The sequence below is a fragment of the Elephas maximus genome, chromosome 7, assembly GCF_024166365.1.
Source record: "Elephas maximus indicus isolate mEleMax1 chromosome 7, mEleMax1 primary haplotype, whole genome shotgun sequence".
NCBI classification, from domain to species: domain Eukaryota; kingdom Metazoa; phylum Chordata; class Mammalia; order Proboscidea; family Elephantidae; genus Elephas; species Elephas maximus.
The window spans coordinates 36,026,421-36,052,455 of record NC_064825.1 but is presented as its reverse complement, the minus strand read 5'-3'; the positions used below and the strand labels follow the sequence as shown (position 1 = coordinate 36,052,455).

The 26,035-nt window shown below is 39.3% G+C and overlaps 2 protein-coding genes across 10 annotated transcripts in view; one reads left to right on the top strand and one right to left on the bottom strand.

Moving 5' to 3' along the window:
• DLG2 (discs large MAGUK scaffold protein 2) overlaps positions 1-8,469 on the bottom strand; it is a 2,175,949-nt gene extending 2,167,480 nt beyond the window's left edge. For 4 of the 9 annotated variants that reach the window (XM_049891082.1, XM_049891084.1, XM_049891085.1 and 1 more), the window contains exon 1: positions 6,719-8,469. In XM_049891082.1, the coding sequence (XP_049747039.1) occupies positions 6,719-6,737 (19 nt within the window). In that variant the 5' untranslated portion in view covers positions 6,738-8,469. The remainder of the gene's footprint in view (positions 1-6,718) is intronic. The other 5 variants (XM_049891083.1, XM_049891086.1, XM_049891088.1 and 2 more) reach the window with 3 other exon arrangements.
• Positions 8,470-8,679: 210 nt separating this feature from the next.
• On the top strand, positions 8,680-18,289 carry TMEM126B (transmembrane protein 126B). The gene is made up of 5 exons (XM_049891106.1): positions 8,680-8,786; positions 12,794-12,915; positions 14,494-14,690; positions 15,941-16,052; positions 16,426-18,289. The coding sequence occupies exons 1-5, from the start codon at positions 8,706-8,708 to the stop codon at positions 16,607-16,609; spliced, it is 696 nt and encodes a 231-aa protein (XP_049747063.1). The 5' UTR covers positions 8,680-8,705; the 3' UTR covers positions 16,610-18,289.
• Positions 18,290-26,035: the final 7,746 nt, after the last annotated feature.

Sequence of the window (26,035 nt, the reverse complement as noted above, 5' to 3'; positions counted from 1 at the left end):
ATTTTCTCACAGTTGAGGAGGCTAGAAGTATGAATTCAGGGTGCCGGCTCTAGGGGAAGGCTTTCTCTGTGGGTCGGCTCTAGGGGAAGGTCCCTGTTTCTTCAATTTGTTTCCTGGTTCCTTGGAGATCTCCACATGGCTTGGCATTAATCTTCTCCCATCTCTGCTCTGCTCACTTGTTTAATCTCTTTTATATCTCAAAAGAGATGGACTCAAGATACACCCTACACGAATCCTGACTCATTAACATAACAAAGACAAACCATTCCCAAATGTGATTATAACCACAGGCATAGAGGTTAGGATTTACAACACATATTTTTGGGAGACATAATTTAATCCATAACATTCCACCCTTTGGCCCTCAAAAATTCATGTCCCTGTGACATGCAAAACACATTTCACCCCATCACAACATTCCAAAAGTCTTAAATCAACTCCAAAATCTCATCTTCTGAATCATCTAACTCAAATATGGGTGAGACTTTAGGCAAATTCCATCCTGGGGAAAAATTCTTCTTCACCTGTGAACCTGTGAAATCTAGGATACAAGTTATCTGTTTCCAAAGTACAATGATGGAACAGGTACAAGGTAGGCATTTCCACTGCAAACAGGAAAAACTGGAGGGAAGGAAGGGATAACAGGCACCAAGCAAGTCCAAACCCAGCAGAATGATTTACATTAGCTCCAAAGGCTTGAAAATAATCCTTAATTCTTTGGAACATCTGTGCAATGGCCCCAACCTCCAGACTCTGGATGTTGGTCACGCCCTCTGAATTCTGTGTGGAGGCCCCTCACCCCTGGGCTTCAGCTCCACCTTCCAGGCCCTCTAGGATAGCAACTCTGCTCCCTTGGCTTCAGATGGCCTCATTCTCCTAGTCCATTTGAGTAACAACTTCACCCCTTTGGCCTCAGCAGGCCCCTCCTTCTGTCCCTTGGGCATGGCAGCCCTACCCCCTCAGCTTTGGATTGCCACCCCATCACCCTGGCACATGTTAACAGCAGCCCCACACTCCATAACCAAAGATCCAACTCTTTGAAACCTAGGATGCTGTAGCCCCACCCTTTAAGATCCAGGAGACCATGGCCCCACCCATTGAAACCAAGAAGGCCCTGCTTCCTGTGCTCTTTCCAACAGTTCTGCTGATCTCCAAGCTGCTCCAGGGATGGTATTTTTCTTTTCTTGGAGGACAACAGCTCCTTTGGTCTGTTTCCTGCCTGTAGAATTCCAAGAAGCAGACAGTGTTCTTTCCTTTCTTTCTCTGTCCCCTTCAGTCTGAGCTGATAGGTTTTCTGCTGTGGTAGTTGGTTAGATCCATTAGTCACAGGCTTAACCTCTTTAACAAAAGATTGCGTAGCCACGTCCTTTGTGAACATTCTAGGACACATGTCCTTAGTTTGTATGACTGAATTTTCCAAATCTTTAAGTTCTGTTTTCATTTTACACAGTTCATTTTTAAGTCCATCTCTTTCCTCTCACATTTTACTATAAGTTGCAAGGAGAAACCACACAGCCCCTTTAAGATCTTGCTTAGAAATCTCATCAGCCAAATACCCAAGTTCATCATTTACAAGTTCTACCTTCTACCAAACATTTGAATATAATTCAGACAAGTTCTTTACCACTGCATAAAAAGCACTGCCCTTCCTCCATTGTCCAATCACATATCCATCATTTTCTTTTAAAGCCTCACCAGAAGCACATGTAATGTCCATATTTCTAGCAACATTCTGTTGCTACCACCATATGTATTCTCTAAGATGACAGAGACTTTCTCTATAGCATTCCTTACTTCCTCTTAAGTCCTTACCTGAATTACCTTTGACGTCCACAATTCTACCAACAGTCTCTTCAAAGCAATCTAGGCTTTTGCTATTAGGCATCTTAAAGCTCATTCAGCCTCCTGTACACATTACTCAATTCCAAAACCAAGTCCACATTTTAGGTATGTTACAGCAGCTCCCCCCTCTTCTGGCACCAAATTCTATCTTAGTTCTCTAGCACTGCTACAACAGAAATACCACAAGTGGGTAGCTTTAACAAACAGAAATTTATTTTCTTACAGTTTAGGAGGCTAGAAGTCCAAATTCCAGGCACTGGCTCTAGGGGAAAGCTTTCTATCTGTGTAAGCTCTGGGGGAAGTTCCTTATTTCTTCAGCTTGTTTCCTGGTTCCCTGGAGATCACTATGTGGCTTGGCATCAGTCTTCCCACTCTCTGCTCTTCTTACTGGTTTAATCTCTATTATATCTCAAAAGACATTGACTCAAGATACACCCTACACTAATCCTGCCTCATTAACATAACAAAGACAATGCATTCTCAAATGGGATTATAACCACAGGCATAGAGGTTACGGTTCACAACACATATTTTTGGAGGACATAATTCAATCCATAACAAGTATATTATGTACATTTACATTATTTTAATTCCCTCAACAAAGGAACAAGTTAGGAGGTATAATCACTGTTTTTCAAGTAAGGAAACTGACATGTAAAAAGTTTAATTAAATTTCCAGTAATAGCAGAGCTAAGATTCAAACAAGTTTGTCTGACTTCAAAGCCCATGCTAAATTTTGTAAGTATCTTTGAACCTCAATTATCTTCTCTATAAAGTGGGGATATAAATACTTACTTTGCCAGTTTGTGGAACAGACCTCAAATTCTTAAAAAGTCTGGACTTTCTGGACCAGCTGAGACTAAAGGACTTCCTGAGACTACTGCCCTGAGATACTCTTTCAACCTTGAACCAAAACTATTCCCTGAAGTCACTTTTTAAGTAAATAACAGATTGGGTCATAAAATAAAGAATATCACCCATGACTACTATACTCCTTTTGAAAAAATCATCTATAAGAGACCAAATGGTCAACAATTACTTGAAAGCAAAGATGAGAAGGTAATGGGGCAAGGAAACTATATTACCAGAAACAGAACAACCAGAACAGAAATAATGAAAATGTTGACATATTATGAAAAATATAACCAATGTTATTGAACAATCTGTGTGCAAATTGTTAAATGGGAACCTAATTTGCAGTGTAAACATTCACCAAAAACACAATAAAATATTATTTTTTTAAAAAATGGCATTTACCTTTCAGTACGTGCTAAAAAAAATAAGTTTATACATACACCATTATAGCACAGACAACAGTTGCAAATAAAGAAGAAGAAAAGGAAATTTCAGTATGTCATTTAAGTGAATGATGGCAGGCAGGCTTTTATACCAGTTTAAATGAAGCTCAGAAGGTAGTTAATAGAACAATTAAAAACAACACAGAAATGAAATAAGAATCTATCTCAAAGCATTAGAAGTATTGATTTCTTTCACATATTTAATGATAACAAGGAGAATGAAAAACTGTTCAAAAAGGCAATTGCATTGTGCAGAAAAATTCTGTTAAAGTACATTTATCTTGAAAACAACTTTCCACTGAAACAACATGGAAAGACACAACTATCATTAACTTTTATTTCCTACATTAATCCAACATGAAATCAGATCAAATTAATTCAAGAAGTCCTGTGGAAAGAGCCCATAATATACCATGATCTTGCATTATGTCAGAGAGTGGTAATATGATCTATCTTGGATTGGCCCTCAATTTTCACAGAATAGGTCAAAGATATCCTAAAGGTTCAGTTGGAAGCAAATCAAGTTACCACTTTAGAAAACAGAATCATGAATGTAAAACAAATGTTGGGGGGGGGGGGCAGTGGGAAGAATACCTAACAGAGAAACAGAACAGTCTCATGCTGATAAAATTGAGATCTGTAGAAATGTGAAGAGATTGGAGTGGGAGAAGCAGGAAGTAATGTCATAAAGGAAAAGAGCAGTGAATATAGGAGGTTGAGATACAGCAGTTTCAGCTCATCTAGGAGCAGTCAAGAAAAGCACCTGGGAATGGACTTACCAAGATGTTACACCCATTCCCACTTTCCACCATGGTTGCATGTTACCAATCATGTACATTGACAATATACAAAATAAACACCAAACGAAAATCTGACTTATGAAAATTTCATAATTTAATAAGAATATGTTGCAATAATGATAAACATTTGACTCACTGGGAATAATTATTCTTTAAAATTACAGTAAGTCTAGCTCTTCCATCATATCTACCGCATTTAACAATGAAAAGAAAAAAAAAGTCAATGTGACAGTGGACACTGCTCTCTATACAACAAACCTAGGCTGCACTTTATAATCTGTCAGCTTGTCATACTGTAGTGGCTTGTGGGTTTCTATGATGCTGGAAGATATGTCACTGGTATTTCAAATACCAGCAGGGTCACCCATAATGGATGGGTTTTAACAGAACTTCCAGATTAAGACAGACTAGGAAGAAAGGCCTGGCAATCTACTTCCAAAAATTATTCAATGAAAATCCTATAGATCACAACAGAATATTGTCCAGCATAATGCTGCAAGATGAGCCCTGTAAACTGGAAGGCACTCAAGCATACCAGTGATTGTGAACATGGCATAGGTCTGGACGATGTTTTGTTCTGTTGTACATGGGGCTGCCACGAGTTAGAGCTGACTCAGTGGCAACTAACAACAACATACTTCATAATTTATTTGTTTTTACTTACAGAAATAGTACAGATAGTAAGCTTAGCCACTTAAAAAATATAATATACCTTGTTTGGCTAGCTGTCTATAGTATTCTAATATGTACCTTAATACTAACAGTCTTAAGATATTAAAAATAAAATAAAATGTTTCTCAAACTAGGTCAGTTCAGAAAAATAGATTACATAATACATACACTTTAGTATAGTCAAAATATATATTTATTTTGCTAATTAGAACTTGTTCATTACCTAAAAAATTTGATCCATTATAATCAATTCATTGTTAGAGAGAAGGAAGAAAAGGACGGAGGGAAGGGAAGGGAAGAAAAGAGAAAAAAGAAGAAAGAAGGAAGGGAGGGTGGGAATAAACATTAAATTATTTCTCATAAAGTATTATAATTTTCAATAACTTGGCAATTTTTAGAACAGTTCCTTTAAAGATAGAAATTTTTAAGAAGCCGTCTATTGGGTTTAGAAACCTTAAGTTCACCCTTGGTAAGTTATACCTAGAACATCAATTACCCTTCCTCCTCCTCCTTTCCATCTACCCTTTTATCCCTTTCTCCCCTCTCTTCTCCCACTTTTCTTGCTCTCTCCTCCCTCTTCTCTCTCTCTCACACACACACCCCACACACAATGTATTTGATTCAATTATTAGCTAGTCCAAAACGGACACTGCCTAGAGTAATTTGTGTCTATAAATTTAGGTGGGAAGAATTTAAAGACAGAGCAAACTAAATGACTTGAAGAGCCATATCGTTTATTAGCTACATTCACAAAACCACTCTTATTCCAGATAAACCAACTGTGTCAAGTGTGCACAGGTGTGGCTCCAAGATCTCAGAGGGGGCTACTTCCCTCAGTGATAGTATCAGGGTGGGGGAGGTGAGGGTGAATGTGAGGGTAGCTGGGACAATCCCAGTCTTAAATTCCAGTGTACAAAGAACTGTTCTAGGCATTGCCAAGGTTTCATGTATCATTTTCCAACACTACAGGTACTAGCTCAGATGAAACATCTCACTGATTACAATTTTCCTCAATACACCTTCCAAACTCACAGATAGAAAGATTAAACACGTTTTAGGGCCAGGTTGCACTACTTTTGGTCACTGACAATGGTAGGAAATGGCTCAGGATCCAGGAAATTTACCGTTCACCGAGAACTTCAGTTTCAGAGTGTAGCAACTCCAACAACTGGCCAATATTTGGATCTATGCTAGCCCAGTATAGTAAAGTTCAAGGGTGTTCAAATAAATTTTGATTCAAAACTCTCGAGAAAAATTCTTTATAGTTGATCTGATCTTCCATATCACATTTAAAAAAGAAAGTAGTATCGCTAAGAAATTTAAGTACAGATCTAGGCTAATGTGAATCCCCAGGGTCTGACCAATAATAGACCATACTTCAGAAACCCACTGGATATTGATTCATTCCCCGTGATAAAAGTTGTTGGGAGGAGGTGAAGGGAGAAGCTATGGGTTTGCCTCTTTTGGGTAACTTGCCAATTATGCCACTGGATAAGGCATGTATCTAGAAAAATACAACAGTTAACCAAAGTTGTGCTTTACTACAAAAAGTGAAGATTTACATTAGAGTATAAATAAATGTGAAATTTATTTTTTAAATCAAAAGATAAATTGTAAATTTCTAAGTTTGTTCAGGGCAAACAAAATTACTTTGCTATCTCTTGCAACTATGTAATTAGCTTGATAAATATTAAATCCATGGGGAAAAGCTCCACTGTACCGGTTTGTTTGTTTTTTAAAGATTGATTAAAAGTAATTTTTAACGATCTAAGAAAACAAGCTAAAAAAATCCCAAATCTGTGGCGCTGAATATATTCTTATTATAAATGGTGATTTGGACAGCCTGATTTACAAAATCACAAACGTCTATAATTAAATACTATGTTGTTGTTGGTTACCACCGAATTGACGCCAAATTAAATACTATAGTCCTACTTACTTTTTCTTTAGCAAAATATTACTGAATGATGTACCACTGAATAATCATTACCATAGATATTTCCCCAAACCAAAATTTTGCCCTCAAATGGAATACAATTTAAATCATAAATAGCAGAGCCAAAAAAGGGGAGAAACAAATATTATAGAGGAAGCCTCATAGCCCACCTTTCCTCTTGACTGGCATTCTTGGGTCTTTCCACTTCCACAGGATTCAAGATATCTTTTCACGTCTCAGCTTGATCCAGCTGGATTTATGCCAAGAGCCAGGTAACTGTTCCAAACCACTTCACTGTTCAGTTTTGAAATCCAGGCTGAGTCTTCTATTTCACATAAAGAAAATAATAATGTATTTTTTCCTCAGTTAAACTTTTGACACTGCCCACAGGGTTTAGAGAAAAATAACTTCTGAGTTTTTCAAGTTTTCCGATATTTATAAAATATTTATTCTGATTTAAAAAACTGAGAAAAGTATTGTAGACATAGAAAATGTTATTAAAACTCCTCTTCAGGCAGCAACATTTTGGAAGTTCAATGACTAAGTTCAGTTAAGGCACAAACCAAATTTAGACAGATGTTTCATTCTATACATGATCAAGTTCAAAGATGAACTAGTTGATTATAAAGACCCTCAATTCTTTACAGAGAAATTTAACCTTACCCGTCTCCCTCCCCCGCCAAAAAAAAAAACACTGGTGTCTAAAAAGGTAGGTGAGTTTGAACAGTTCGCTGGGGCTAAACAAACTGGAAGGCCCCTTTCTGTTTACTGGACCAGAAGTTCCGGATCTCACCCCCTCAGTCAGACAGGATCCAGCTTGCTGTCACTTTCATTTTTTTCTTCTGTGCTCTGCAAGCCCCCCACGGCTTGTTCTTTAATGCCCCTCTGATTCTGATCCTCCCATGTATTAACCGAGAGGATTGAAAAGAAGGAAAGCAATCCCTTGGCATAGAGACATTAAAGTGACAGTGCTACTCAATGGGCACTTGATGCAGGATGAGTTGGCGAAGCAGATTTCTTCACACTGGAGTCATTCACATCATGCCATCTCTTCGCATCCAAACAGCTACCTATCCGGCAAGGAAAAACACAGACTGTTCGTCAGGAGAAGCCAAACCTTCCCCCGAAAGGTGTTTTCAGAGACGCTGTAGTTGTATTAGGCATGTAAGCATAAGCTATGCAAACGGTCCGCGATTTCCTAAATGAGAGTTCAGCTGCTTGCCTTCCACATCCACTCTTTCTCTTAATCTTTTTCCAAACTACCCACCTTCCTTTTGCAAAAAAAAAAAAAAAAGAGAGAAGAAATCTCTCTGCCACCGCTGCCACCCCGGCCCACACCCCGTTCTTATATAGAAGAGCACTGAAATGTTCTGCACCCTCCACGCGATGAAGTGTTTCCTCAGGCAGGAGGAACAGCAGCACTAAATATTATATAACTCTCGAATTTGGCTTTAAGACATGGAGTCTGGAGGGTCGGGGGTTGCTGGTCTGGGAGATACTGCGTGCCCAAAAGAGCGCCTGGCCTCCTCACAGCGCTCCCCAACCCGAAACACCGGCTGACAAGGGGGTCTTCTGGAGTAGGGGAGCGGGGGGTGCCAAATTTCTCTCTGGTTCCTTCCCAAGCGGGGCGAGAGAATGGAATGTGAGGGGACTAAAGAACGGGGAAAGGAGTCAGACGGCTGCGAGGGGAGGAAGCTAGTAAGGGGTACTCTGGCGGCCCCGGGTGGCCGGTGAGGGTTCTAGAGACGAGGTGCCCGAGAAGCCGGAGCCTTAACACAAGGACCAGGCCATAGGGAACGAATTTCCTCAGAGACTGAAAGGGGCAAAGAGCTCGACCCCAGCTAATGGAGCGCTCCTGAAGTGAGGACGGCGGGCAGCAACATGCACAGGTTCGGCTAACTCCACTCTCCCCTCAGGATAAGAGGAGAAAACACCACCGGGCTGACAAAGGGCCGGGGATGGAATGCGGGACTAGCAGAAGGGCGGGCTCACTATCGAAGCCAATGAGTGGCCGTAAATTCTAGACGCCATGGAGGGCGCGGCTTTCGACTGGGTGGGGGCGGACCCAGGCTGAGAGCAAGAGGCGTGAGCCTGCACCACTTCCCGCCCAGGGTGTTCTGGGCGCGGGTCCACCCATGGGTCACGTGAGCCGCCAAAATGGCGGCGCTCGGGCGGGCAGCTGGGTCTCAGCTGGGGGATGTAAGTGTGGTGCCGGTGGGAGCTGGGGAAGCGCCCAAGGTAGGCGGAAATCCAGAGTGGTGTGGGTCGTGACTCTGGGGACTCTCCTGAGATGATGCACGTAAAGGGGATTTGAAAAACAAGAACAGCTCCAAGTCCACGCAGGGTGCAACCAATTATGCTCCTAGTTCCTATTGGAAAGAGTCCGAGAGACTACCAGTAAACCAGCTGCCTATAGAATGGATTCCTACACGTGACAATCCCATATTTGTCAGAGTAGAGCTGTGTTCCATAGGATTTTCAATGGCAGATTTTTCAGAAGTAGATTGTCAGGCCTTTCTCCCGAGGCACCTTGAACTTCAAACCGTTTGTTTTCCCCACCCAGGGACTTTGGAGGGAAGACATAAAGTCTAGTCCTGATGGTCTGCAGCTTGTTTTCTCTTGCCTCTGGGCCTTTGTACCCTTCTTTCCTTTAACCCTGGTGGTGTAGTCGTTAACCAGTAGACTGCTAATCTAAGGGTTGGAGATTGGAACCCACCAGCAGCTCTGCAAGAGAAAGATGTGGTAGTCTTTTTTCATGAAGACCATAGCCTTGGAAACCTTATGGGGCAGTTTTACTCCGTCTTGTAGGGGTGCTATGTGTCTGAATCCTGTCTACTGCAGTGGGTTTGGTTTTGGAATAGTCCCTGCCCCTTTTCTCCAGACTAACCTCCCTCAATTCTTCTCTCCCGACCTAACCCTTCCCCCTCCCCCAATTCTGGGATCCTTGCCAAAATAACCTTTCCTCCAGGAAACCTTCGCCCTTGGTAGGTTAAGTAGACCTTTTTTGTTTGATTGTTTATGGCAACCTCATTCTGCATTTTAATTGTCTGCTTTTTTTGTCCTGATTTCCGCTATTGGTGGGCTCCTAAGGACATGACTATTATTTGATTATCCAGGTGTCTGTCATGTGTGTGTCATATACCAGGTGTTCCATAAATGATGAGTGAATGTTAAATAAAATTCTGAAGGTCAGATGAAATAATACACATAAAAAGCACTACAAAAACCGTAAAAAGCATTGCAGACTATCCCAGTTGCTGTGAGTCATTCTGACTCATAAGCGCACTTGTGTAAGTGTGGTGGCCAGTTGAGTGACTTGGACTAGCTCATTTTTAGATAAAATGTTGATTAGAGCAAAATCTTTACATTTCAATTCTTGTAAAAGTCTTTCTGAAAATTACCGGTCTATTTTTTTTTTTTGCTTTCCCGAGTGTAATGAAGACAATGTTTTGTATTGACAATGTCTTGCAAAGAACTAGGCACTCAATAAATATTTGTTCTGTTTCAGTATTTTAGGATCATAATCTTGGTATCTCTTTTCTCTGTTCAGAGCTGGCCGTATAAACTGAATAGGAGATTGTTGTAAGGTATTGCCTGAAGTTTTTTTGTAAGGGATGGAGAATTTCCATGTAGTGGCCAACAATAAAACAAAAATGTATCCAAGGTGTCTGGTAAATCATCACGGTACTGACATTTGCCTTTCTAGTACATTAAACAGGTTGGATACTAAGAGTTTGGCTGCTAACCAAAAGGTTAGCAGTTCAAATCCACCAGCTGCTCCTTGGAAACCCTATGGGGCAGTTCTACTCTGTCCTATAGGGTCGCTATGAGTTGGAATCGATTTCGATGGCAACAGGTTTTGTTTTGTTTTTTGTAGACATTACTATCTTTTCCTTTCCATTTTCAATTCGGATATCAGAGAGAGGCAAAATCTTAACTATAAACCAAAAAAAAAAAAACCCATTGCTGTCAAGTCGATTCTGACTCATGGTGACCCTGTACAATAGAATAGGGCTACCCCATAGGGTTTCCAAGGAGCAGCTGGTGAATTCGAACTGAAGACCTTTTGGTTAGCAGCCTGAGCTCTTAACCACTGCACCACCATAGCTCCCACAGTGAAAGAAACTGGTCCATTATTACTCAGTGTGTAAAACCGTAAGAACGTTCAGAGGCGCCCATACCTTCATTTTGATGCTATGGATGGCCTTCAGTAGTTAGGATGTTGGAACAGATCACACATTCAGCAAACATGTATTTTAGTGATGTTGAAAATGTGTCCATTGACCACTGGCATCAGAAGCACTTGAGGTGCTATTAATGCAGATTTCTAGGACTCACCCCATTCCTATTGAATCTATCTCCAGAGGGAGCTCAAGAGACTGCATTTCAAACAAACTCCCCACTGAAGGTTGAGAGCCACTGACTTCGTATCTTCTGTGCTCATTGTGCATCCAGCCTAGTTGCTGTCCATTTAGTTCTGACTCATGGCAATCTCACCTGTATCAGAGTAGAACTGTGCTCCATAGGGTTTTCAATGTCTGATTTTTTGAAAGTACATTGTCGAACCTTTCTTCAGGGGTACATCTGGGTGGACTTGAATCGCCAGCCTTTCAGTTAGCAGCTGAGCACATTAACCATTTTTGCACCACTCAGGGATTCCTCATTGTGCTTGTTAGTTACCATCCAGTTGATTCCAGCTCATGGAACCTCCATGTATGCAGAGTACAGCTACAGTCCATCGGGTTTTCAAGGCTGTGACCTTTCAGAAGCAGATCGCCAGGCCTTACTTTTAAGGCATCTCTGGATGGGTTTGAACCATTAATCTTTCAGTTATCTTAACCATTTGCTCCACCCAGGGACTCCTTGTTGTGCCTAATCCACTCTAATTCTCTTGCCCAGGACTTCTGAAATTTGAGATTAAGTATATGCCCTTGACTATAAAAGTTGTTAAAACGTAGATTGATGTAAATTTGTGAATGGACCGTAGATTTTTATTTATTCACTGGCTGATATGGAGGATATAAGAAAAAATAGGGAGAGGAAAAAGCACTGAATTTTGCATCGAGACTTTCCATTTACCAATATAATATGTAAACATTTGCAACCACAAGTTAGGATTTGCTAAAAATGTCATGTTTCTTCATTTAAATGAAATTAAACACAACTCTTGAATCCCCTAATGCCAGAGTGGTAGAAGATTTAACAGATATTATTAGGACTTTCACAAAGGTCCTAGAGTCTAACCCAGAGCAAAACATTCATAAGAGCCCCTTTCTGAGGCTCTTTTTTTATTTTTAACCTCACCATTTTCTGTTAAAAGATGCTACTGGCCACATCCTCATGGCCTCCTGAAGTTGGCAACTGTCTATTCACATATCAAACTTGGGGCACAGGAACCTTGCAGCCCTGGATCCTAGTGCCATGGATCCAGGCTCTGTTCTGCCACATAGCTATTTCCTGCAAAGGCTTCTGCCCCAGGTGCAACTAGGTTGCTAGATGTACAGCTTCTATAATCTAAGCCATGATCCACTGCCCCTTCCCAACCTAGAGCAGTATTCCTCTTTGTGATTTTCTCTCACTACTCTCTAAAATAATCCCTGCTTTCCCCTGCCTCTCCAGGAAACTCAACATAATCTCCAAAATGAGCTCAAGCTTTCATGAGAGTCAGAGGATAGAGACAGTTGTCAACAAGCAGCTACTGATTTCCACCTTGTCATGCCCCAGCTAAAATCCTGGAGCAGGGAGAACTATAAAGGGCCTGGCTACCTACTTGGAGTGGGGAGAGGGGAAACCTGTAAGGAGGGAAAAAAAACAGTATTTCAGTAAATGATCCCTCTACACTAAGTCCTAATGCACTTCAACCTTTCTGAGCCTCAGTTTTCTCATCTATAAGAGTAGAGGATTATTACCCTACCAAATTCTCAAAGTTATTGTGTGAATCAAAAAAAGCCATGTCTAACAGCGAATAAGAGCTCAGTAAATGTTAAGTGAATCATTAACATAAATGCGTGAAAGCGTGTGACAGAGTTCCTGTCAAGTTGTTGTTAGGTGCCATGGAATCGGTTCCGACTCACAGCAGCGCTGTGCCCAACAGAACGAAACACTGCCTGGTCCTGAGCCACCCTTATAATCATTGTCACAGTACTAGACTCTGAATGTTTTTTTATCAATCTGTAAAATGTGTAAGGTTTTAGTTAATACTAATATCGTTGACTATTATGGTTTTGGAATTTTGTGTTTTCCAGGACACCCAGATGACAACATATACTCATGGTCAGCCCGTTTCTTCTGTAGAAGATGCAAAATTCAGAAGACCAATGGTCACTGAAATTATGGAAAAAAAATTTGAATATCTTAGAAAAGAAAAGTAAGAGACACACCCAGACTTGAAAAATCAGTACCTACTTACCGATCTTCTGTATTGCTCTTGTTCCTGAGGAGCATCTAAGATCCTATAGTGCTAACTTCCTTGAGTTGGCTATGAAGAAAGTTACTGTTAAAAAAAAAGAACTGGAGGGAAACATGGACAGATGAAAATAGTGGTTTGTTAGAACTCTGGAATTGTGGATAATTTCTTTTGCTTCTTAAAAAATTTCCAAAAAAAATTGTTGAAACATTATTTGAGGAATAAATATTTTTAATTAAAAGTAGGAGAAAACCATTGGGGGGGGTATTTATATTTAACTCCTGATCAATTCTAATTAATTAAAATCAGTTCTGGATTGATTACCACAGCCTTAGTACTGGGTACAGCAAAAAAGAAATACAGATTCCGTGATGAACATACAGACTCACATACCAGTTTGACTTTTAAATTAATAAAGCTCAAAAATAAAATCAAGTGACAGTTGATCCTAGATCTTAGAAGTTTCTGAATTTAGGTATGAGTCAGAAAAAGTAAAACGAGGTCTATCAGATCTCTTTGGATGAAGTTTTAGAAATCCTGGAAAAAATATTTTAAATGTATCTGGACTCACTAAGAAATAGCTCTTTTCTAGAAGGCCTAACCAAATGTGAATAGCTTTTCTTCTGATGATCTTAAGCAAATTAATTATGTTAGAAGCAGGAGCAATAGCCTTGGATTTAAGCATCTCATAAAATTTGGCTACGTTACAACTTATTTAGGTCCCTGGTTCGCACTTGACTACTGGTTTGAACCCATCCAGCAGCACCATGGAAGAAAGGCCTTGCGATCTGCTTCAATAAATATTATAGTCAAGAAAACCCTGTAGAGCAGCAGTTCTACCTGTAACGCATGGGGTTGCCATGACTCAGAATCGACGGTAACCAAGAACAACAACAGAATTTACTTGTGGCTGTATTTGTTGTTCGCAGCCGTGGAGTCGGCCCCTGACTCACGGTGACTGCACAACTGAATGAAGTGCGTCCTGGTCCTGTGCCATTCCCATGATCAGTTACAGATTGGACCATTGTGACCCACAGGGTTTTCACTGGCTGATTTTCAGAAGTAGATCACCAGTCCTTTCTTCCTAGTCCATCTTAGGAAGCTCTGCTGAAAGCTTTTCAGCTTCATAGCAACACACAAGTCTCTACTGACAGATGAATGGTGGCTGAACAGGAGGTGTGTTGGCTGTAAATCCAACCCAGATCTCCTGCACGTAAGATGAGAATTTTACCTCCAAGTCACCAATGTGTTGACCCAAACTTATCCTCCGTGAAAGCTCCATTTCAGAATGACCTTAAATAATCTCAGAAAGAGAGTTACATCTTCTCATTAGGATGCAGGCTCCATGAGGGCAGGAACTTTTTTTCTTCTTTTGTTCACTGCCCCATTCTCAGCACTTAGGAAATACCTTTCACATAATAAGCGCTCAAGATATACTTAATACTGAGTAAATATGTAATAACAAATGACCAAGAAAAAGATGCAACCACTAGGAGAATATTATGATGAATTTAATTTTTCCTGTTTTATTTTTCTTAGTAAGAGCTTAAATATATATGGATCACTGTTCTATGGAACAACAGCTGGTTTCTCTGGAATGTTGGCAAACTTCATTTTCAGATACTGCTTCAAGGTTAAACATGACACTTTGAAGACATATGCATCATTGACTACACTTCCGTTTTTATCTACTGTAGTTACTTACAAACTCTTTGTAACTGATGCTTTGTATTCAGGTAATTTTAAATTTACTAATGTTTAATGTGGTTATGTCTCAGTAAAGTTATTAAATACAGTGAAACCTGTGAGAGCTGGAAGTTGATAGGACTGCCTTGTTTTTCCAGATCTCAAAGTTTTCTGCCTTTGACAAGGTGCAGTCTTATCACTTTTCTGTCCTCTGTATTAGCGGAAACTGTTTTCGTTTTCCTTCTCTGGCAGGTTTCTGCCTTACACTGGTTCCAGCTTTCACAGGTTTTACTGTCTATACTGTCCCTACTGCTGATAATAATCACTTAGATTTGTATATTGCTTTACCACTTACAAAATACTTTAACATATATTATCCTACTTGACCTTCACAATAATCCTCCCGATCAGGTAAGACAAGTAATATTGTGCATTTTTTTAACAGATTTTTACAATCAAGCAAGCATGTTCCAATACACTAAGAAGCAACATAACATACTGGGAAAAGGGCAGGTTTTGGTGTACTACACACATGGCTTCTCATTCTGCTTCCCACCACTTAAGTTTTGTGACATTAGCCAAGTCACTTAATCTTTGAGCCTCAATTGTCTTATCTGTCAATGAGAACTAATAGTACTTCCTCACAGTATTGGGAGAATTAAGAGATGCTGTGCATTAAATGCCTAACACTATCTGGCATAATTATGGGGTTCTAATAAATGTTATTTCCTACCTCTTTCTCTTGTGTTTCACAACTAGTAATTGATGGAGACTTTGACCCCTGTCATTCTTCAGGTCCCTGATTAAATATCTCTTCCTCAGGGAAACCTTCTCTGATTCCCTCAGTATAGGCGAGGTTTCTAGATACACTCTCTATACAACCTTCAGTGCTCTGTGCACACTTATAGTTACTTATTTAACTATTTGTTTACTGTTTTCCTTCCCTGGTAGACACCTAGCACCCAGCACATGCTGGACACATAGCAGGCAATAAAACGTATTAATCTAGAATTCAGATGTCTGGACTGCTACTTTAGTATTCTTTCATTATCATATTGCTTTTGCAACAACCAAATATTTAAGAAGTAATTCTCCTTAGGATAGAGTCTAATAAAAACATACTAAAAACTTGATGCATTTAGCCCATTATGTACCATAGACTTTAAATTTCCTGTATTCTTTTTGCTGTTTAACCGGGGTTAAAGACGATGCAGATAACTACTATATGCGGCACAAGACTGTCATTATAATTCTTAACCTGAGTTTTAAAAGAAGACCAAATTTACTTTTTGTTTTCCAGGTAATATAAGCCAGGAGAATTGTGTTGTGAGAAGTACACTGGTTGGCTTAGTATGCGGTGTTTTATATCCCAGTGCTTTGGCCTTTTCTAAAAATGGACGTCTGGCAGTCAAGTAAGTCTGTCCTGTTCATCTTTCTCTCTGTCTCTCTCTCACTTCCCCATGCCCGTCTGCCTCTTTCTCCTCTTTCCTCTCTACTCTCCCACTTCCTCTCTCTTTTCCCTTCCTTACCTGCCTTCTTTGCTCTCTCTGTTCCTTTCTTCTTTCTTTTTATTTTAGGTTAATAAACTCCTTTATTCATTAGCTATCAATAACATATTTTAACTAAAATATAATAGTTTTAATATTTCAAATAGCTAACTTTGAACTTTTTTACTACCTACATGATACACCTAGAGTGGTGTTAATCGTCAGTTCAGGAGAACTCAGCGAACTTTTTGTAGAATATATATCCAGGAAAAGTGATAAAACTCCTCTTCTTTTTTAGGCATCATACTGTTCCACTGCCACCAAAAGGAAAGGTTTTATTTCATTGGCTGCTACTTTGTCAAAGAGAGGTGAAAGCAATGGCAGTTCCTCTAATCCTTCAAATGCTTATTGGAATATTTAATGGTCTGCAGCATTATGCAGTATTTGAAGGTACTCTGGAGAAGACTGTACATGAAGATTAACCAACGAATGGATGGATGCTAAAATCAGCAGAATGGATTTATTTATGAGGACTTAGGCATTGCTGAGTTAAAAGTAACTCTGGACAGGCAACTTGTTTCTGTCCATTCTGCCTGGTATGTAGCAGGTACTCAATAAATATTCAGTAATTCCATAAATAAATGTTAAATTTCATCTTTGTTTCCTTGTTGTACATGAAAAATAAGTTTGGGGCCTCAAGGTCTGATCTATACATTTGTATATTAGTTCATTCATCAAACATTTACTGAATACCTGCTGTGCCTCAAGCACTTTGTTACATGCAATAAGAAATGGTCTTTACCCAGAAGGAACTCACAGTATAGAAGAGGAATAAGAAACATAGTGTGAGAGGGCTGAGAAGTATACACATCATTTTGTAGGGGTATTGAGAATGTGGTTATTAACTACTTAGGCAGAAGGGGAGGCTATGGGAGAAAAAAAGTGACTTATGAGCTAAATTTTGAAGGAATTAGAAGTTCATAGGAAAGCAAGGGATGGAAATGACATACAGCCCATTCCTCTACAGTAACTCTGTGATTCTAGCTTCTACAAATTGTTTTTATTGTACTATTAAAAAAATATATATATCAAGAGTCCATTTGTCATGCATTAATAGTAACTCTGTGATTCTAGCTTCTACAAATTGTTTTTATTGTACTATTTAAAAAAAATTATCAAGAGTCTATTTGTCATGCATTAAGATAGGCACCAGGGATATAAAGAATTAGTCCCTCCCCTCAGGAAGCTTAAAATCTAAATAAAGAGCTCACAGTATGCTTCTTAAGAGTCTACCGTGTCATCCCTGAGCTACATACTAGTTCAGGAAACGAACACTGACAATAAAAATAAGTTACAGAGTGGAACCTCAGAGCTTTTTCTCCCTGCCCTAACCATATTCACCTTGAGATTAGACTTGCTCCTCTGAGGCCCCAAGCAATTCAAAGCAGAGGTGGAAGTCTTAACAAGGTCTTTAAGACATCACAGATAACATGAGCTGAAAAACATGCACTCTTGCTAATCAAAACAATGGCTAGCTAGCAGTCCAGCTCTGTGTTCTCAGAACAATTCATGATACTCGAAACCTTTTCAGGAGGAAAGGGCAGGTGATGGCAGAAGCCAAGTCAGATAACTAGACTGATCGTTTTCATATTTTAACTCCTTAAGAAATTATGACACTGAGTACATGTATATGTTCTTGTGAGATACTCAAATGATCCAGAAGTAGATAGAGCAAGACTTTAGTTTTCTCTTTACTCTTACTACGTTTTATTTCTACTCCATCCTCCAGAAGTAACCACTGTCAAGTTAGCATGCCTCATTCCTTATTCTTTCATTGAATATACATACTGATAAGTGTTCATATAGACTCGTTTTTACATAAATGAGATCATTTATGCATATTCTGGAAATTAATTTTTCACTTCCCCATGTGTCTTGGAAACCTTTCAAGTCATTACACATAGGTCTACCACGTTCTTTGTAGTGACTGTATACATTCTTGGTGATTCTGGTATCTACATAGGTGATGCAACACCCTGGACTCTATACTACCTCAGGCATTTATTCCCATAGTCATACCCTGGACCTGAGCTGTCCAATATAGTACCCACTAGCCACATGCAGCCAGTGAGGATTTGAAAAGTAGCTAGTCTAAAATGTGCTGCAAGTATAAAATGCACAGCAGGTTTTGAAGATTCAATGGAAATATCTTCATTAATAATCAACCTTTTGTAATACATATTGAAATGTTAACTATTCTAAATACATGGAGTTAAATAAGGTATGTTAAGTTCACCTGTTTCCTTTAACTTTTTTAATATGGCTACTAGGAAATTTGGGACCCCGGTGGTACAGTGGTTAAGCGTTTGCCTGCTAACCAAGTTCAGCAGTTCGAATCCACCAGCCACTCCTTGGAAACCCTATGGGGCAGTTCTACTCTGTCCTATAGGGTCGCTATGAGTCAGAATCGATAGCAATGAGTAACTAGGAAATTTTAAATTATATACGATTCATATTTCTTTTAGACTATGCTGCCCTAAAAAAAATTATCAATAAATCAAATTCTCCACATTCTCTATTTCTTACTGTCTTTGCAGATGTAATTAGTTAACATGAGGTCATACTGGAGTCGAAGAAGTTGAGTTTTTTTATGTGGAGACACCTAATATCCCTGTCTCTAGTTATCTCCTCCTTTTTTTTTTTACTGTAGCACATGAATCTTATCAGTAGTCCATAACCAATATGAGTGGTGTCAGAAAAAAAAAAAAGAGAGAGACATACAGGGAAAACAGCCATGTGAAGACAGAGCCAGAGATTGGAATTACTGCTGCCATGAACTAATGGACACCTGGGGCTACCAGAAGCTGGTAGCCACAAGAAAGGACATTTCCCTAGAGCCTTCAGAGTCAGCATGACCTTATCAACAACCTGAATTTGGACTTCTAGCCTCCAGAACTGTGAGACAATAAATTTCTGTTGTTTTAAGCCACATAGTTTGTAGTAATTTCTAGCAGCCCTATGGAACTAATACAGTCATCTTGTGGCTTCATTGTCTCTAATGAGAAATCACTTATTATTCTTAATCACTTCCCTGTATGTAATGTGTTCTTCCTCGTATCCTCTGTTTTCAGACAAGATCCATCTGACATCAGCAGTGATACTCCTCATTCCACATTCTCATCAGAATTAGGCCTGAACTTGTGGCAGCTCCCTGTCAATGTACTGTTGCAACCATTTTTTAATTATCTTCACTAAAATTTTACTTCCATATCGTATTAATGATATTATTGGCTAATTCTGTTAAATCACCTTTCTTTGGTATAGGCACAAATACGGATCTCTTCCAATAAGCAGACATCAGATGGATCTTGGCTGAAAACAGGGAATACCAGAAAGATGTTTACCTGTGTTTTATTGACTATGCAAAGGCTATGTGGATCATAACAAATCATGGATAATATTGCGAAGAATGGGAATTCCAGAACACTTAATTGTGTTCATGCAGAACCTGTACATAGACCAAGAGGCAGTCGTTCAAACAAAACTAGGGGATACTGGATTGGCAAGGAGGAAGTAAAGTTATCACTATTTGCAGATGACCTGATCTTATACACAGAAAACCCTAAGGAATCCTCCAGAAAACTACTGAAACTAATAGAAGAGTTTGGAAGAGTCTCAGGTTATAAAATAAACATACAAAAATCACTTGGATTCCTCTACATCAACAAAAAGAACACCGAAGAGGAAATAACCAAATCAATACCATTCACAGTAGCCCCCAAGACGATAAAATACTTAGGAATAAATCTTACCAAGGATGTAAAAGACCTATACAAAGAAAACTACAAAGCTCTACTACAAGAAATTGAAAAGGACATACTTAAGTGAAAAAACATACCTTGCTCATGGATAGGAAGACTTAACATAGTAAAAATGTCTATTCTACCAAAAGCCATCTATACATATAATGCACTTCCGATCCAAATTCCAATGTCATATTTTAAGGGGATAGAGAAACAAATCACCAATTTCATATGGAAGGGAAAGAAGCCCCGGATAAGCAAAGCATTACTGAAAAAGAAGAAGAAAGTGGGAGGCCTCACTCTACCTGATTTCAGAAGCTATTATACAGCCACCGTAGTCAAAACAGCCTGGTACTGGTACAACAACAGGCACATAGACCAATGGAACAGAATTGAGAACCCAGATATAAATCCATCCACGTATGAGCAGCTGATATTTGACAAAGGACCAGTGTCAGTTAATTGGGGAAAAGATAGTCTTTTTAACAAATGGTGCTGGCGTAACTGGATATCCATTTGCAAAAAAATGAAACAGGACCCATACCTCACACCATGCACAAAAACTAACTCCAAGTGGATCAAAGACCTAAACATAAAGACTAAAACAATAAAGATCATGGAAGAAAAAATTGGGACAACCCTAGGAGCCCTAATACAAGGCATAAACAAAATACAAAACATTGCCAAAAATGATGAAGAGAAACCCGATAACTGGGAGCTCCTAAAAACCAAACACCTATGCTCATCTAAAGACTTCACCAAAAGAGTAAAAAGACCACCTACAGACTGGGAAAGAATTTTCAGCTATGACATCTCAGACCAGCGCCTGATCTCTAAAATCTACATGATTCTGTCAAAACTCAACCACAAAAAGACAAACAACCCAATCAAGAAGTGGGCAAAGGATATGAACACACATTTCACTAAAGAAGATATTCAGGCAGCCAACAGATACATGAGAAAATGCTCTCGATCATTAGCCATTAGAAAAATGCAAATTAAAACTACGATGAGATTCCATCTCACACCAACAAGGCTGGCATTAATCCAAAAAACACAAAATAATAAATGTTGGAGAGGCTGCGGAGAGATTGGAACTCTTATACACTGCTGGTGGGAATGTAAAATGGTACAACCACTTTGGAAATCTATCTGGCGTTATCTTAAACAGTTAGAAATAGAACTACCATACAACCCAGAAATCCCACTCCTCGGAATATACCCTAGAGATACAAGAGCCTTCACGCAAACAGATATATGCACACCCATGTTTATTGCAGCTCTGTTTACAATAGCAAAAAGCTGGAAGCAACCAAGGTGTCCATCAACGGATGAATGGGTAAATAAATTGTGGTATATTCACACAATGGAATACTATGCATCGATAAAGAACAGTGACGAATCTCTGAAACATTTCATAACATGGAGGAACCTGGAAGGCATTATGCTGAGCGAAATTAGTCAAAGGCAAAAGGACAAATATTGCATAAGACCACTATTATAAGATCTTGAGAAATAGTAAAAACTGAGAAGAACACATACTTTTGTGGTTACGAAGGGAGGAGGGAGGGAGCGAGGGAGAGGGTTTTTTATTGAGTAATCAGTAGATAAGAACTGCTTTAGGTGAAGGGAAAGACAACACTCAATACATGGAAGGTCAGCTCAATTGGACTGGACCAAAAGCAAAGAAGTTTCCGGGATAAAATGAATGCTTCAAAGGTCAGCGGAGCAAGGGTGGGGGTCTGGGGACTATGGTTTGAGGGGACTTCTAAGTCAATTGGCAAAATAATTCTATTATGAAAACATTCTGCAGCCCACTTTGAAATGTGGCGTCTGGGGTCTTAAATGCTAACAAGAGGCCATCTAAGATGCATCAATTGGTCTCAACCCACCTGGAGCAAAGGAAAATGAAGAACACCAAGGTCACACGACAACTAAGAGCCCAAGAGACAGAAAGGGCCACATGAACCAGAGACCTACATCATCCTGAGACCAGAAGAACTAGTTGGTGCCTGGCCACAATCGATGACTGCCCTGACAGGGAGCACAACAGAGAACTCCTGAGGGAACAGGAGATCAGTGGGATGCAGACCCCAAATTCTCATAGAAAGACCATACTTAATGGTCTGACTGAGACTAGAGGAATCCCAGCGGCCATGGTCCCCAGACCTTCTGTTGGCACAGGACAGGAACCATCCCCGAAGACAACTCATCAGACATGAAAGGGACTGGTCAGCGGGTGGGAGAGAGATGCTGATGAAGAGTGAGCTAATTATATCAGGTGGACACTTGAGATTGTGTTGGCAACTCTTGTCTGGAGGGGGGATGGGAGGATAGAGAGAGAGGGAAGCTGGCAAAATTGTCACGAAAGGAGAGACTGACAGGGTTGACTCAATAGGGGGAGAGCAAGTGGGAGTACGGAGTATGATGTATGTAAACTTATATGTGACAGACTGGATTTGTAAACGTTCACTTGAAGCTTAATAAAAGTTAATTAAAAAAAAAAAAAACTAGGGGATACTGCATTGTGTAAAATCAGGAAAGGTGTGAATCAAGGCTGTATCCTTTCACCATACTTAACCAATCTGTATGCTCAGCAAATAATCCAAGAAAGTGGACTATATGAAAAAGAACACAGCATCAGGATTGGAGGAAGACTCATTAACACCCTGCAATATGTAGATGACACAACCTTGCTTGCTGAAAGTGAAGAGGACTTGAAGCACTTACCAATGAAGATCAAAGACTACACCCTTCAGTATGGATTACACCACAACGTAAAGAAAACAAAAGTCCTCACAACTGGACCAATAAGCAACATCATGATAAATGGAGAAAATACTGAAGTTGTCAAGGATTTCATTTTACTTGGATCCACAATCAATGCCCGTGGAAGCAGTAGTCAGGAAATCAAACTACATATTGCATTGGCCAAATCTGCAAGAGGCCTCTTTAAAAGTGTTGAAAAGCAAAGATGTCACTCTGAAGACTAACGTGTGCCTGACCCAAGCCATGAAATTTTCAGTTGCCGCACATGCATGCAAAAGGTGGACAATGAATAAGGAAGACCAAAGAAGAATTGATGCCTTTGAATGATGGTGTTGGTGAAGAATACTGAATATACTACGGACTACCAGAAGTACAAACAAATCTGTCTTGGAGGAAGTGCAGCCAGAGTGCTTCTTGGAAGCAAGGATGGCGAGACTTCTGCATACTATGGACACGTTATCAGGAGGGACCAGTCCTTGCAGAAGGATGTCGTACTTGGTAAACTAGAAAAACTAGAGGGTCAGCAAAAAAGAGGAAGACCCTCAATGAGATAGAGTGACACAGTGGCTGCAACAATGGGCTCAAACATAGCAACGATTGAGAGGATGGCCCAGGACTGGGCAATATTTAGTTCTGTTGTACATAAGGTTGCTATGAGTCAGAAGCGATTCAATGGCACCTAACAACAACAATGTGTTCTTTATCATTTATCACTATATAGGGTCACTATGAGTCGGAACTGACTTGAAGGCAACAGTTTAATTTTTTTTTTTTTTTTTTTGGTTTTATATGTAAATGTATCTGGCTGCTTTTGAGTTTTTCTATTTTTCACTTTAAGCAGTTTGATTATAATGTTCCTCGGTGTGGTTTTCTTTGTATTTATCCTGCTTGTGGTTGCCTGAAATTCCTAGATCTATGGATTCCTGTTTTTATCAGTTTTGGAAAATTTTTAAGCAATGTTTCCTTAAATATTTTTCCCATTCCATTATCATTCTCCTCTATCCGTGAGATTCTAAGTATGCATGTGAGACTATTTGATATTTTCCCACAGGACACTGATGCTTTGTTAATTTTTTTCCAATCTTTTTCTCTCTGTATACTATAGTTCAAAGGAGCCCTGGTGGTGCCATGGTTAAGCACTTGGCTGCTAACCAAAAGGTCAGTGGTTCGAACCCACCAGACATTCTGTGAGAGAAAGATGTGGCAGTCTGCTGTCATAAAGATTTACAGCCTTGAAAATCCTACGGGGCAATTCTACTCTGTCCTTTAGGGTCGCTATGAATCAGAAGTAACTTGATGGCAGTGGGTTTTTTGGATATGCTTTTTAGTTTAGATAATTTCTACTGCCCCATCTTTAAAATTCATTTAACCTTTCTTTTGCGTTTACTAATCTTCGTTAATCCCATCCAATGAACTTTATATTTTAAAAACTGAATTTTTTAGTTTTTGTTTTTTGGAACTTCCATATCATTTCAGAATTTCATCATGTCTTCATGTAGTATATACATTTTTTTCTACAGATTCTTTAACATAGTTAAGTTTATTTAAAGTCCTTGTCTGCTAAATCCCAACATCTGGGTCATCTCTGCAACTGTTTCTGTTGACTTTTTCTTCCTGTTAACTATTGATCACAAGTTTTGTTTCTTTGCACATCCAGTAGTTTTTATTACATACTGGCTATTGCAGACGATATGTTGTAGCAACTTTGGATTCTTTTATCTCCTCTGAAGAGTGTTGAGTTTTGTTTCATCAAGCAATTAAATTATTGGCAGATCACCTTGAACCTATGGAGACTTGATTTGAGTCTTTTATTGGTTGAATCAATTATATATATATATATATTTTCCCCCTCTCCCTTAATTCTAGGACATATCCCTTAGTCCTTTGGATGTAGTCTTTACTTCTATGTTGTGGCCCTTCTGAGGTTCAATGACATGTTCAAGGTTTTTACCCAGCCCTTATACCTTGGAAAGATTTGCACTCAAAACACAGTTCAGTTCTTCCAGCTGCTGCTTACCACTGGGGTGCTTGTGGTCTCACTCCATGCATGTCCAGTTAGAATGTCAGTCAAGGTATTAAGGGGAATTTCTACACAGATTTTGGGCTTCCCTCACATTTCTGTTACTCCCTCTTTTCCAGAACCCCCTCTCAATTTCCAGTTATTCTGGTATTTCCAAACCCCAGCCTTTTGAGTTTTTAGCCCAAAAAGAATTCTGCTTTATACTGGCACGCTGTTCCCCATGTATCATGCAGACTGGGTAGTACCTTCCGGGAAAAAGCTGGGTAATGTGAACTTCACCAGTATTTTTCCCTTCTTTCAAGAATTGTATCTCCTTCTATGTTTGCATGATTTTGGTTGCTTTCCAGTGTCTTCACAAAATCTCTTTATTATACTTTGCCCATAGTTTATCGTTATTATCCACAATACAGTCTATCTGATATAAGCTACTCCATTATTTCTGGAAACTGAAAGTCCTTTTTATTTCAGATTATCATCTTTGAAAAATGTGTAATATTTTGGATCAACTATTTTCAAGAGATTCATGTGGCATTGAAGCCAGGGCCGTATCCCAGGAATTTTCTTTACCACACAGATGGTACATATGATGCAGTCCAGATGAGAGATGATGTAGGCTTAGAGGCTTAGATGGGGTAGTGAAGATCATGACAAGTAGTCAGATTCTATTTTCTTGGTTTTGGATTAGATATTTTATGGGCCACTATTTTGTTAAAAAATGTACAGACAGGCTCTAAGATGCTAAAATTATTTCTCAGCATTTCTCAAAGCTTTTTATAAAATCCAAACAATTGAATTCATTTTTAGCAACAGAGAAGAATATGCTTTGACAAATTTTCATCCTTCCCTATTTCCAAAAACAAGATTATGGTTATCTGGTGCAAGCTACACAGACACTGTAGATTTGCAGCTACATTCTAGGGAAGCTCCTAGCTTCCTGTAATCCCCCTACCTTCTCTGCACAACCCAAGCTTGACGTGACAAATTTCCATAGCTGCTATGTGGAGATGGTTGAAAAGAGTGGAAGCTTTAAAACCAGTTAGAGTCACCCCCAGTGCGTAGGTGAGAGAGGATTAGTATAAAGGATATTTAGGAGGAAAATCAATAGGGAATACTATAGAGAGACTCAGGTTTCTGGCTTGAGCAAAAAGATGAATGGTGGCACCATGACCTTAGATAAGGAAGAGTAGGGGTCCAGATCTGAGAGGAAGAGGATGGATTTGATTTTATACCTTTGAGTTTAAAATGATTTTTGAGTTTTTTATGTGGAGACACCTAATACTTCTGTCTCTGGTATTACCTCCATTTTTTTTTTTTTT

Coding starts and splice junctions, on each gene's coding strand:
- TMEM126B (XM_049891106.1), top strand. CDS start 8,706: ATGGCGGCGCTCGGGCGGGCAGCTGGGTCTCAGCTGGGGGATGTAAGT. Junction 8,787..12,793: donor GAGCTGGGGAAGCGCCCAAG/GTAGGCGGAAAT, acceptor TGTGTTTTCCAG/GACACCCAGATGACAACATA. Junction 12,916..14,493: donor GAATATCTTAGAAAAGAAAA/GTAAGAGACACA, acceptor TATTTTTCTTAG/TAAGAGCTTAAATATATATG.